The sequence below is a fragment of the Thamnophis elegans genome, chromosome Z (genome assembly GCF_009769535.1).
Source record: "Thamnophis elegans isolate rThaEle1 chromosome Z, rThaEle1.pri, whole genome shotgun sequence".
Taxonomy (NCBI): Eukaryota; Metazoa; Chordata; class Lepidosauria; order Squamata; family Colubridae; genus Thamnophis; species Thamnophis elegans.
In genome coordinates, this window is record NC_045558.1 from 77,654,260 (window position 1) to 77,669,280 (window position 15,021).

At 33.6% G+C, this 15,021-nt stretch overlaps 1 protein-coding gene across 1 annotated transcript in view; it reads left to right on the forward strand.

Moving 5' to 3' along the window:
* CNTNAP2 (contactin associated protein 2) overlaps nt 1-15,021 on the forward strand; it is a 984,443-nt gene that overhangs the window by 762,076 nt on the left and 207,346 nt on the right. Inside the window, 2 exon segments of the mRNA XM_032235887.1 lie at nt 1,309-1,401; nt 1,404-1,464. Of these exon segments, the coding sequence (XP_032091778.1) occupies nt 1,309-1,401; nt 1,404-1,464 (154 nt within the window).

Consider the following 15,021-nt stretch of genomic DNA (forward strand, 5'->3'; position numbering starts at 1 on the left):
TTACAAATTGCTTACCAACCATCTTAAAACTATTAGAGACTTTCAAATGACAGGTTTGAAAATTGTGTGAGTTTAACTTCAACTCTGAGTAAAATAAAAATTAATTAAATCTTAAACACTTAATTTGAAATAAACAGCAACCTAAATGAGATTTTAATTTAAGAAAGTTATAAATGGACTAAGAGTTTGGTTAAACTTTGAATATTGATTTTATGATAAGATTTTAAAATTAAATATAAAAATAAATAGGTTCATTTGAGAACCAGAGTTGGTTTTGCTATCTTGTTCATAACCAAGGTAAAATACTTTTAATTAAAAATTTTATGTGGTCTCATAAAATAGAAAACATGTCTAGCCACTCTACCATAAAGCCTAGATTGGTGGAGGACTGCAGTGATAATTGTCCTTCTGGAACTCTGTCCCATCTCTATACAGATTTCTGGAGCTCAGTCAGAGTGACCATCAGATTCTTGGTCACTTCTCCCCTGATTGCTCGGTTTGCCCAGGCAACCAGCTCTTGGAACAGTCTTTGTTGTGCCAAACTTCTTCCATTTGAGAATTATGGGGGACACAAAACTCTTAGGAACCTTCAGTGCAGCAGATTTTTTACTGTAGCCTTCCTCAGATCTGTCCCTTGCAATAAATCCTTTCTCTCAGCAGCAGTTTCTTTGACATTATGCTTTTGCTCTGCTATTATACATTGTCAGCTGTGAGGCCCTCTATAGAAAGAAATGTGCCTTTCTGAATCATGTTCAAACCATTAATTTACCATAGGTTAATGCTAATCAAGGTGTAGAAACATATTAGCAACAAGAGAAAGGGGGAGGCATCTGACCTAAATAGCAACAGGTCTGACCACTTATGCCAATAATATTTCAATTTTTATTTTTAATAAATTTAATGAATTTACAGGCACTTATAAATTTCTGTTTTTACTTTGCATTATGGGTACTGAATGTAGTTTAATGTAGAATCAGGCTGCAGCATAACAAATTGTCAAAAGTGAAAGGGGGCTTAATGCACTGTATAATGATGATACTTAACTATGGATGCAAAGAATGTGCAATATTGCTCTTGCTGCTTCACTAATAACAAAGTATCAATTAGATTACAAGGATTTGAGTACAGTATATTTAAATATATTGGTTTTTTAGTGACTACATTCTGGTTTGAAGCAGAGTATCTAATCATGTTGATCAATGCATTTTTTTCAAGAAGGGCTAAGTTATTCATGAGATAAAATAAAGCATTCTTGTTTCATACCACGAAACTCTGCTGCATTTAATTTTCCATTCCTTGTCTTTACAGATGGCAATCCATATACCTGGTGGATCGGGCGTGCCAATGAAAAGCAGTATTACTGGGGTGGCTCTGGACCAGGCATTCAGAAATGTGCCTGTGGCATGAACGTAACTGTACTGATTCAAAGTACAATTGCAACTGTGATGCTGATTCGAAACAAGAGTAAGTGGGATATTATATTTTGTTTATAATTTAAATGCTTTAAACAATAGTGACATCAAGCTTACTATACAAATAAAACAACCAGAACCTAATGCTAGATTCAATGCAACCAATAGAACATTAAAAAAATTTTTTTTTAATTTAAAAAAAAAAAAAGAACATTAAAATTAATTTCACCTGGTGATTTTTTGACCTTAGTTTAGGCGGCTGCAAGTTAACTAGAGGAAGAATCTCCTACTAATTAAAATAAATAAGTTGAATTGTTTTGCTGGAAGTTCATGATCTGGAATATTAAAATAAGCAATCAGTATTCTTTTAGCCTATTTACATAGTAATTATTTGGGAAGATACTATATGTTTTATTGTATTGATCTGTGTAATATCTTGTATCTCCTGGAGTTCCCATTTTGTTTTCCTTTTCAGTTAGGAAAATGTATTTTAATTTTTTTAAAAATTATTTTAATACTGAAAATCTAAGAAGAAACAATTTAAGGTGGAACAGAACTCTGAAATAAGAACAGTATAATAACTGTAACTTTGGAAATGAACATTCTGGAAAGTTGGGAATTTGAAGAACTATGTGAAATTATAAAAAATATGCATAAATCATTAAAATTGTCTAAATGGAATTCTTAACTCAAAGAAGCAGGAACTAAAGGAAGAAGGGAAGGAAGAAGGGCAGGGGAAATGAAGGGATAGAAACGGTGGAAAATAAAAGCAGACAAAAAACTTCATTGAGTTCGATAGTGGTATAGGGCTAAATTGAAAAGGGGGATGTGTCCCAACAAAAGGAATAAAAAGCAGACAAAATATGTTTCGGAGGGTGACAGTGGCATAGGGAAAACTAAAGAAGGGGGTTACCCCCAACAAATATAAAAGATTTATTGGGTTTGGGAAAATTGAAGAGTGTGGATGTGTCAAAACAAAGAAAGGGAGAAGACAGGAATAGAGAAGTGAGATAAAAGACCTTACTAGGAAAAACCAGATGATTAGAAATTGTTATATGGGGAAATATAAAGCTGAGATATGTGGTTTACTCCTATACATGATAATAAACTGAGTTGCTAACTGATTGAATATGATAATGGAAAGATATTAAATAAAGGTTAAAATAATGGAATATGGACAATATGAACCTGTAATGGGGAGAGAGAATGTAAAGCAGAGATATGTGATTCACTTTTATACATGATAATTAAACTGAGTGCTAATTAATGAATATGACAATGGAAAGAATTAAGCATGGGTTAAAATATACAAAACATGGAATATATAGAACGTCTAAGATAATGAACAAAGTGAGATGTGTACTGCTTTTTATTCTATATAGTAGATTAAGGAATTATAATGAACATTGAACAGTAAGGATTGTTATTTAAAGACAATTAAGGGTAACTTAAGCAAAGATATGGAAAAATGGAGAGGGAACATGAAATATACTACAATGGGAAATTATTGAGATTTAAAGACAGAATCACAAATGTGGGTAGTGTAAGGATGCATAATTATATAGATATAATGATGAGAACAGCTGGGAATTGTAACCAGGTCTACATCTTGGCCAAAAATAGGCTGGGGTGGAAGGGGGGTTAAAAACACAATTACTATATATGTACTTTTTTCTCTCTTTTAAAAAAAGAAGGAAGATATGTGTTAAAATTAAATATGTATATTAAAAAGGAATTATAAATACCATCAACATAAAATGGAGCTAGCTCAGAAGCTGAAATACACCAAGTAAATGAGATGTAGAGTGTGAAGTGAGGAGAGAGGTAAGGGAAGAAGAGAGGGATAGGAAGAGGGCAGGAGGGAAGAGTAGGAGAGAAAGAAGGAGTAGAAAGGGGAGAGAGGAGAAGGAGAGAGGAAGGGGAAGTAGAGAAGAGAAGGATGACAGAGGGAAGAAAGGAGGAAGGGAGGAAGAGGAGAGAGGGAGATGAAAGTGATGGATAAGGTACAAATATGGTGTATGGAGAGCAGAAGAGCCAATAATTGTTTAATTGTTTTTGGGAGTTGATGGTAAGATGAATTGATAAATGGAGAACAGCCTTTATTTCCCTGATTCCAAAAGAAGATCAAGATCACACTCAGCCAAAAAACTATAGGCCTATATCACTACTTAATACAGATTATAATTTTTTGCTAAAATACTAGCAAATAGGTTGATGTTAGTTATACACAAATGATTCACAATGATCAATCTGGTTTCATACATGGGAGACAAATGAAAAGTAATGTAAGACAAATTGTTAATATATTGAGTATTTGGGGAAGAATAACCAAGTCCCCGCAGTGCTTATATTCTTAGACGCGGAGAAAGCATTTGATCGAGTGAATTGGCAATTTCTCATGAAAATAATACAAAAGATGCATCTTGGAGAGTATTTTACACAATCTATCAAGGCAATATACCAGAAACAAACAGCACAAATTATAGTTAATGGAGTCTAACAGAATCCTTTAAAATCAAAAAAGGAACAAGACAGGGGTGTCCCCTATCTCCATTATTGTTTATCTTAACTCTGGAGTATTGCTGAATAGAATACGTGGGTCAGATGACCTACAGGGAAATTAAGATTAGGCATTACGAATACAGAATACAAGCATTCGCGGATGAGTTGGTTGTAACTTTAACCCAACCGGGGAAATCAGCTATAGGCTTAATGAACATAATTAATCAATATGGTCAAGTATCTGGGTTTAAATAATCTAGGGAAACAAAGATGATAATTAAAAATATGACTACAAATCAAAAAGAAGAATTAGAAAGAGTAACAGGATGCAAGATAGTAAAAAAGGTTAAATACTTAGGAGTTTATATTACAACCTCAAATGGAAATTATATGTATAATTATGAACCATTATAGCACAAAATACAGACAGAGATGAATAATTGGAAAAAATTACAATTGTCTTTGCTGGAAGGATAGCAGCAGTAAAATGAACGTTTTGCCTATGTTTCTATTTCTTTTTCAAATGATACCAATACTCAAAAAAGATGCAAATTTGGAAGAATGACAGAAAGGTATTAATAACTTTGTCTGGAAAGGGAAGAAACTGAGAATAAAACTTAAAATAATGCAAGACATACATGAAAGAAGAGATTTGAAAATGCCCAACTTAAAATTATACTATGAAGAAGTAGTTTTATCAACAATTAGTGATTGGGTCAACTTAACAGAGGATAAATATTGAATATTGAGGGATATGATCTGGTATATGGTTGGCATGCTATTTAATATATGATAGAAGGTGGACAAGATTTTTAAAAGCCATATTTTAAGGAATGCTCTACTGCGTATCTGGAAAAATATCAATATAATTAAATGATAAGATACCTATGTAGGCAGTATCCAGACACGCGATAGAGAATATAAGTATAGAACAAAACAGGATGTAACCACATACAGAGACCCTCTTAACATAGAAAGAGGTGTACCACAGTTAAAGCCTTTGAATGTACTAAAAGAGGAAAGGGTAATTCAAACCTGGTTTCAGTATGGACAGTTATAGGCTAGATGGAAAAAAGACCAGAAAATTGGTATCATGCAAAATGAGGACAATTTGGTAAAACAAATTAGGGACCAGAGTTAATGCATATAAAAGGTTGTATAATATATTGATAGAAATAGATTCTGAAACAGAGTTAGTTAAAGACTGTATGATAAAATGGGCACAAAACTTTGAAGAACCAATAATGATGGAAGCATGGGAAAAGATTTGGGTAAGAAATGTAAAATTTACGCAAGCCCAAAACTTGAGAGAGAATTTTTATAAGATGTTTTATAGATGGCACTTAGATCCCAAAAAGTTAGCTTGTATGTACCTGAATTTACAAGCTAAATGCTGGGGATGTGATTGTGCTGATGTATTATCATATATGGTGGAGTTGTAAAAAAGTTAAAGCATTTTGGATAAAAATATGGTGGATTATTCAAAAAATTCTTAAAAAGAGGATAAAGTTCACTCCTCAGGTATTCTTGTTAGGTATAATTACAGACTGTTCAGTTATAGAGACTAATTTGATTCTGAACTTAACAAGGCAGCAAAATTGTTGGTGGCGCAGTACTGGAAGAAGGAAGAATTGCCTACTATTCAAGAATGGACGTTAAAAATAATAAACTTAGCAGAGATGGCCAAAATCTCAGCATACTTGAAGGACCACTCAGATGAGAAATACAAGTTGGAATGGAGAAGATGGATTAACTATATTCAAAACAAATATCAAACTAAGAAATTTCAGTTAGCTTATGAATGAATGAACAAGGAATGTTACAAGTTATCTAAAGTTAGTTTAATAAAAGGGGAGTTAAAGTACAAGAGAAGGTAGGATGCTAACATTAGTTAGCTTATGTTAGTGTACGATTGTTAAATATTTATACTCTGTATTTTGCTCTGGAGGTTGGGGGAGGGTTGGGGGGGAGCAGGGTTGGGGGGAGGGAGGGAAGGGGAAGGGGAAATATTTGTAAAATCTATTAAAACTCTTTAATAAAAAAAGATGAATTGATATAAACATTTAATAATATAATGCGATGTTGGCTGTGTAATAGTATACATGTGGTTATATTTCATAACATATAACCACATATATACTATTACATAGCCAACAACGTATTATATTATTAAATGTTTATATCAATTCATCTTACCATCAACTCCCCAAAACAATTAAACAATTATTGGCTCTTCTGCTCTCCATACTTTATGAATTATTATTCATACAATTATGAAATTGTATTCAGGTCTTTTCCCATGTAAGATTGAGATTGTCTTGGCAATGTTGCAGCGAGGCCTCACTCGCCATCTTCAGGCTGGGTTTTGGGCTTAAAGTGTGATCGAAGCTGCTGTTTTTCTATAAATCTTGGTGGGTGGGTGTGGAGTGCTGGCTTGTTTCAGTAAGTGGAATGATTGGTTGTGCGGTTGTATCATGATTGGTAAATTGGTGCTGATTGGTGCTGGCTGTGCGTCTATTGTTGTTTCGTGTTGTAATGGCCTGGATGGTGGGTGTGGCTCATTTGTTGACTAGGGCTGGTTTCCAGATGTCTGGTTGGCAGGAGGTATCATCACGTTTATTCATGTTGTGGGGGTGTTTCTCTATTTCAATAGTTTCCATAATTATTCTCTTGTTGAAGTGTTCTGTTTGGAGATTAATCTGGTCCCTTTAAATTAATTTCATGTCCTGTAGCTTTAAGGTGCTGGAAAAGGGAGGAAGTTTTTTTCTTTTTTTCTTACTGTGTTCTTCTGTTCTGCGATGCGTGAATTTATTCTCCTGTTTGTTGCCCTATGTATGTTGCAGGGCAGATTTTGCATGGTATTTCATAGACTCCTTTCTAGCTGGATTTTGTCTTTGGGGTTTCTTAAGATGTTGGCTATTTTTTGGTCAGTGTTGAAGGCTGTCTTGATATTACGTTTCTGGAGAATTTGCTGATTTATCTGAGGTGCTTTTGATGTAAGGGAGGAGAGCGATGCCGTTGTCCTGTTCTGTGTCTCAGTTCTTGCGGGAAGTCTCCCTTTGGATTATGTTGGTAATTGTTTTTCTTTGGAATCCATTGGAGATTAATACATTGTGAGAGTGTGTAATTCAGTTTTCAGGTGGTTTGAGATTGTCTTGGCAATGTTTCGGAGAGCTCCCACTTGTCATCTTCAGTCTGGTGTTTTTGGCTTCGTCCTTGTGCAAGTAAGGCGTGGTTAGAGCTGTCGTCTTTCTATAAATCTTGGTGGGGGTGTGTGTAGTGCTGACTTTGTTGCAGTAAGTGGGTTGATTGGCTGTGTAGTTGAATCCTGATTGGTAGATGGAGTACAAATAGAAAAATAAATGCATGCATCACAGAACACAAGAATGCAGTCAGAAAAAAAGAAAAAACTTCCTCCCTTTTCCAGCACCTTAATGCAAATGGGCATGAAATTGATTTTGAAGGAACCAAATTAATATCCAAAACAGAACACTTCAACAAGAAAATAATTATGGAAGCCATCAAAATAGAGAAACACCCCCCACAATACGAATAAACGTGATGATATCTCCCGCCTACCAGACATCTGCAAACCAGCCCTAGTCAACAAATGAACCCCATCTAATAGTAAAATATGATGAAAAAGTTGAAGATGTTTATCAAGTGGAAAAAGTAGAGGTTAGAGTCCTAAAAACTGAAGAGAAAAATGATCACAAAGAAATCAAATCTGCTGATATCCACGGTTATTCGTTTGTGTCTGGAAATGGAAAGAGTGGAACACTGAAAGAGGAATTAAATGGAGGGGAACTCTACCCCAGATGGCAAGATACAGAAGAAGAAGAAACAAAAGAATTTATGGATTTAAAGAGATAAATTTTATTAGCAACACCATTGATAACACCACCGACAATTAAAGATAAGCTGATTAAGGAAACAGAAGAAGGGCATCGAAATTACATGAGGGACTTAATAAGCCATGAGTTGCTAAAAGAAGTCCATACAAATTTGATTAAGGAGATGATTAGAGGACTGATACCACAAATGGCAGAAGACATGAGACTGTTTTGCTACTGAAAAGATACAGGTTGATAGATGGAAGTGCATAATTTAAAACTAGTTAAACTTAATGACATTTAGTGACAATAGATATAGTCAAATAAATAATTGGTAATGATAATAATATATACATATGTATTGTTATGATAAGTAATAATCATATATGAATATTTGAATGGTACCCATGAAAGGAAGATTAGAAATCTTTTTGGTTATATATAAAGGCTAATTAAAAAAACTAAGTTAAATTTAGTTAAATTTTGATTATAAGGGGGGAAATTGTTATGATACAGGATACAGTCAAATAAAGGAGGGATAATGATACAAAGGAAGACATATATCTATGGGTACAACATAAGGAAACTGGATGTAAATGGTAAATAGTGATTTGGTAAGGAGGATTAGAAATTTTTGTTTCTAGATATTATGGATGTTTAGATAGAATAGGCCATAAGGATTCAGTGTTATTGGAGGATTTTACAAATAGCAAATGAAATGCCAGTATGTGGTTATGTTTTAAATCTTGATATATTTTATGATGAAGGACGTTTAAACAATTGTAGTCAAGTGAAAATGGAGGTATGATGATGGTAATACGTATAAATATTGGAGTTAAAATACTTGAGTTAATATGAATTATGATTGATGATTGTGGAAGAGATGCACGAAATTTTTTGTAACCAACTGATACACTTTCTACAGTAAGTAAAAAAAGGAGGATTCTTTGTTTTGTAATTGTTTTGAAAATAAAAAATAAAAAAAAATTATCAAAAAAAAAGACGTTGTGGGTGCTCCATCACTGGAGGCTTTTAAGAAAAGACTACACTGGAATGGTATCCGGTCTCCTGCTTGAGCAAGGGTTGGACTAGAAGACCTCAAAGGTCCTTTCCAATTCTGTTATTTTGTTATTTGAAAGTTTGAGTACAACTATCATGTGTTTATCATGAACCAGCTAAATATATATACTCATGACATGTGAAAAATGCTCTTTTTGGGAAGCAAAGCCTCATTCAAAATGGGCTAAATTGGATATTAGTGGTGTTTTGTTTCCATGTAATTTTAGAAGCATGTCTTTGAAGATGCTAAATCAGTCATACTCTTTTTGAAACACCATTTTACAGTGCCTCCCCACTTCAATGATAATGCTAAAATAACCCTGATTCTTCTGTGCATCTACAGAGTCTTATTCCCAATGGATCCAAATAGTTGGACAATTAAACATCCATGCATTCATGCAATTTATATGACCACACAAATCACAATGTGACTTTTTTCTAAACAGGGACATTTTTTCAAATCAAATTCACTGCATTGGTCCTGACTAAGATGGCCCCTAGCTTCCAGAACCCTACCAACTTCACTGCCTATAATTAACTTGGACCAAGCTTCATTTTGTTTTAAATAGTGTTTAAGTGACATACAGTGATAGTATAAATGTTGTTTCTTTAATCAAATATTAAAGGGTCACTTCAACAGAAAATTTAAATTATTTCTAATCTATTCATCTGCTTGACACAGATAATAAAAAGGTGGTTGTTTATGTTTAATGTAAAAAAAACCTACTGTGTACTATACTTTGAAGAAGGAGTTGCAGAACATATTTTTAAAAAGCGTAAGAGTTCATTCTATTTCCATAACTATATAATTATAAAGAGAAACTATTAATATAAAATGTGACTGATTCAATTTATGAGCTGTTGTGGTGTAGTAGTTACAATGCAGTATAGCAGGCTAACTCTGCCCATTTCCAAGAGTTTGATCCTGGTGGGGCTTGAGGTTGACTTATCCATCCATTCTTCTGAGATCAGTACAATGAGGATCTATATTGTTGTGGGCAATGTGCTGTTATTGCTGTACCTGTATATACTACTTAGACAACGCTATAAAGCACTATGGAGCAGTATATAAGTCTAAGTCTAAGTGTTATGGCTATTGCTGTTGAATTCAGGCTTCAAAATGGTGTGCATTAATTTCTTAAAAGACTGCATCTCTTTGTGCACATAAGGGCTTGTATGGTACAATGGAATTGTGTTTTCAACATTTTCCCCATAGATTTAATAATTGAAGATGGGAGATTAGCTCACATATTGCACAGGGAAATTTCCTATACCTTGAGGACCCTTGAGGCAAATTCCAGTTTTGATTTTACTGTATCATTAATATTTATCTGTGTCAATGGGGCTATTATTTGGGAATTTATACATGCTGTAGTTATATAAATTATATTTTCTATATTTATTATATGTATGGTGGGGCTTTTATTTTGCTTTTTTTGTTTTATTTAGGGAGAGATATGTCAGGTCTTTTTGTGCTTCGGGTGAGCATATGAAGTGAGGAATCAAATAAATACTCTGCCTGAACCACTTTGGTGGGAAGGTAACAGCATTCTGTGCAGCTCGGCATATAGTCATGCCGCCCACATGGACCTCCTCCAGCTAAGAAATGGAGATGAACACTGCTCCTAGGGTCAGATATTACTGGACTGGGGAAACCTTTAGAATAGAATAGAATAGAATAGAATAGAATAGAATAGAATAGAATAGAATAGAATAGAATAGCTTTATTGGCCAAATGTTAGACACACAAGGAATTTGTCTTTGGTGCATATGCTCTCAGTGTACATAAAAAGACAAGATACATTCATCAAGAATCATAAGGTACAGCATTTAATGATAGTCATAGGGTACAAATAAGCAATCAGGAAACAATCAATATCAATATAAACCATAAGGATACAAGCAACAAAGTTACAGTCCTACAGTCACAAGTGGGAGGAGATGGGGGATAGGAACGATGAGAAGACTAATAGTAATAAGAATGCAGCCTTAGTGAATAGTTTGACAATGGTGAGGGAATTATTTGTTTAACAGAGTGATGGCATTCGGAGGAAAATTGTTCTTGTGTCTAGTTGTCTTGGTGTGCAGTGCTCTATAGCATCATTTTGAGGGTAAGAGTTGAAACAATTTATGTCCAGGATGCAAGGACATAAATGTCTGTAAATATTTTCATGGTCCTTTTGACTCATGCAATGTACAGGTCTTCAGTGGAAGGCAGATTGGCAGTAATTGTTTTTTCTGCAGTTCTGCTTATCCTCTGAAATCTGTGTCTGTCTTGTTGGGTTGCAGAACCAAACCAGACAGTTATAGAGGTGCAGATGACAGACTCAATAACTCCTGTGTGGAATTGTATCAGCTGTACCTTTAGAATATATATTCTGCCTGGGTGTATTTGTACTGTACATCTGCACTTTTTCAGGATACATATTTTTTAACATTTTTTTTATTTTTATTAAACAAACAACACACACATAAAAAAATTATCTTACATTGCATCTTGTGGAAAGTGTGTCAATTGATTACAATTAGCTTTCGTGCATCTCTTCCACAGTCATTACTTACATTCATATCAAATGTTAAAGTTCTTAATGAGTCTTACTTTCAACATATCATAGTTCTCATTTGACTGAAATTGTTTTAGTGTCCTTTTGCCTAGAATAATCCATAGTTAAAAACACAACCACCTAATGGCATTTCATTAATTATTACAAAGTCATCCAAAGCCTTAAACCTTTATAACATATTCTAAACAAAAATTAATTGACAAAGTTTCTAAGCCCTTTTTTCCTCCCAAATCATTGTTTACAATTTGTGTCCAGGTTCCTTTTGTTATGGTAGTGTGTATATATATATATACACTATATCCCTTAACCTTATCATTCCATTATTAGTTGTTGTAATTAATATTGGTTAACAAAAAATCATTTACTGTTATATCTATTTTCTTCTCATCAAACCAACATATATGTATACCTTATTGCCTTTCTCAATTATTTATTTAACATAACAATGTATAAGTTACTAAATTACTACTTACTAATTATAAAACTTGGTTACATTTATGTTATCTATTTTCATATATCCAATAACATTACACCTTTATAACATATTCAAAGTAAAAATTAATTAAATTTCTAAACCTTTTTTCCCAATTCATTGTTTGCACTTTATATCCAAATTCCTTATATTAAACCAGTACATATATGTCATTAACTATATATCTTATCATTTCATTATTATTGTTATCATTAATATTTGTTAACAAAATCATTTATTACTTATATCCAGCTTCCTCACCTCCAACCAACATAGAAATATACCTTGTTACCATTGTCAACTATTTATTTAAGCAAGCAATCTAAAAATTACTAAATTCCTACTTACTAATCATCAAACTTAGCTATTATTATTTTGTTATTATCAATTTTCATATATCAACCCGTGTCCTTCCAGAAGGCATGTAGTCTTATTTCTTTTGCCATTTGTGGAGTTAATTTTCTGTTTATTTCCTTGGTAAAGTTTTTATGAACATCTCTCTGCACCTTGTTGTCTGTTGGATCTCTCAGGTGATCTCGGCGCCCTTCTGATACTTTAATTATCTTTGATTGTCAATCCTGCTTCTGATAAAAATTTTCTCATTAAAACCATCATTTTTCTCTTTTTTCTTCTTTTGTGCCTTGAAATTTGGGATAGAGCTCTGGACCATCAAATTCCCCCCTCCAAATTCCCATTTTTTCGCTTTCAACCACTTTCATTTCAGAAATCAAATCATTAGTTTTCTTATCTTTGTGTTCATTTTTCTCTTCAGTTTTTGGAGTTCCATCTCCCTCATTTTTTTCTGATATAAACTCTATCTTCTTGCCTACTCTCCAAGTTACCTCCAATAACTTTTAAATTGCATCCCAAATCTTTTGCAAAATTAAAGTTTCCTCTTCTGAAAATTGATCCATGTTTCCAAATTGTAAATTACTTCCACTCTAGCTTTCAAAGGATACATATTTTTGTGGAGTTGGAGGGGCAGATATGAAATCCTGTGTGGTTCTAGTTGAGAAATAGTTCTCATCTTGGCCAACATTTGCTTTCATCTGTGGATTGTAACATCACACATAAGAACATATCAGGAATATGCCAGATTTCATAAACCAACACTACATCAGATATCCCAACAAACAAAAAGCAGGAAAAACAAATCTTTGCTAAATATTATGTGCAAGCCAGTCTATATTGTGTCTTCATATATTATTTGGCACATGTTAAATTTACTGCATTACTACAGTCTATGTTTTTGTGTTGGATTTTTGCCTTAAAATCATCTGTTTCTGTCTACAGTAATACATTTCCTCTATTTGTTCCATTCAATACAGGTGAACATTAATAATAATAAAGTGATCCTCAATGCTTGATTGACTCCTAGTTACTTAGGCATTTTTACAGGCTTTGGAATAACCCCTGCTTCATTTGTTCCCTAATTCATATATTTCCATCCTGTCGAATATTGTGAAGATGTGTGTATGACACAATGAATCTTAAACTTTAGAAGTTACTTTTGCTATGAGATAATTTGATGCATCATTAAACAGTGCAAATCTTTAAAATGAAGCAGTGGAACATAAAATGATGAGGGTTTTTCATATTTAGTTTGAAATGTATCATTTGAGAAGAAATATTCTTCCCCTCTTAATTTCCAGAATCCCTTTTTAGTCACAGATGCTCAGTTTCTATTCAATTTCAGTTTTGCAATATTTAGATGATATTGCTAATGTATTCACTGGACAGCAAGTTTTAAGAGAGTCATTTGTGGTGAGTCAATTATACAGAAATCAAACTGCAGCACTAAACACATTGAAAAATAGGAAAACAAAAAGCCTTGAAAATCAAGTTAACCTCAAACCGTCACATGTTAAACCTGTTTCTGTCTTGTCTCCTCCCATCCCTTTTTCTCTTTTATTTGATCTTGCAACAGATGCACTGAAGTCTTTTTTTGGGGGGGGGGATTAAAATATAATGCCAAATTAAGAGAGACTCTACTCAGAGCTGAACACATATCAAAGAAAATGTTCAGGTGAATAGAGTCCTTGTAGCTGCCAAAAAGGCCAATGCAGTCCTAGTCTGCATTAAGTGTTAGTAGCACTTTATAATGCACACTTGGAATACTATATCCAGTTCTTGTCCCCAGAATAAAAAAGATGTTCAAACTCTAGAAAGAGTGCAGATAAGAACAAAAAAGATAATAAGGGGACTGAAGGGTAAAACATATGAAGAATAATTGCAGGAACTGGGTATAGCTATCCTAGTGAAAAGAACAACTATGGTGACATAACAGACATCCAATATCTGAGGGGCTATCACAGAAAAAGGGGGATCGATGTATTCTCCAAAACACCAAAATGCAGAACAAGAAGCAATGGATGGAAATAGATCAACAAGACAGCCAATCTAGAAATCAGTAGAAATTTCCTAAGAGAACAATTAACCAGTGGAATGGCTTGCCTTCAGAAATTGTTGGTGCTCAATTACTGGAAGTGTTTAAGAAGAGATTGGACAATCGTTTCTCTGAAATGGTATAGGTTCTCCTGCTTGATGATGTTGGACTAGAAGACCTCCCAAGATCCCTTCAAACTTGGTTATTCTGTTAACGGTTCATTGCAAATGGGGATGTTCCTTAATTCAAAAATGACAAAGTATGCAGAAACAACAGTCTGCTCCAAACATCCCTGCAAAACTTGAACATTAGATTTCAAACTGGATGCAGATCATGGTCTGAAAATATGCAACTGCATTTAGAAGCTATTAGAAATTGTGGGAACTACAAATCTTATAATCCATGGCCCACTGCTATCCTTGTCTATCTATTATCTGGAGACACAAAAATTTTGTGGCCCCCTTACTTGTCTGCATAAATTTTGTTGCAATGCAACAAAAATATTTTATGAAACAAAGGGTGCAGGAAGGGCATTAGGTCACATTAAGCACTGAAAATTTTAAAAATGCAGATTTCATAACACATCTAATTTTAAAAAGTGAAGTCCGACTATCCTTGAGATATTATTTAATTAGTCTATAATATTTTAATTAACTCTATTAAAAAAGAGAAGGAAAGGTCTTTGGATAATAATAATGTGTGGATTAAATTATACCACTTTTCCAATGCAATAATATTTGGCTTAACTGATGGGTAGAATAGTGGACATGATTTCTAAGATAGATTGGTTTTC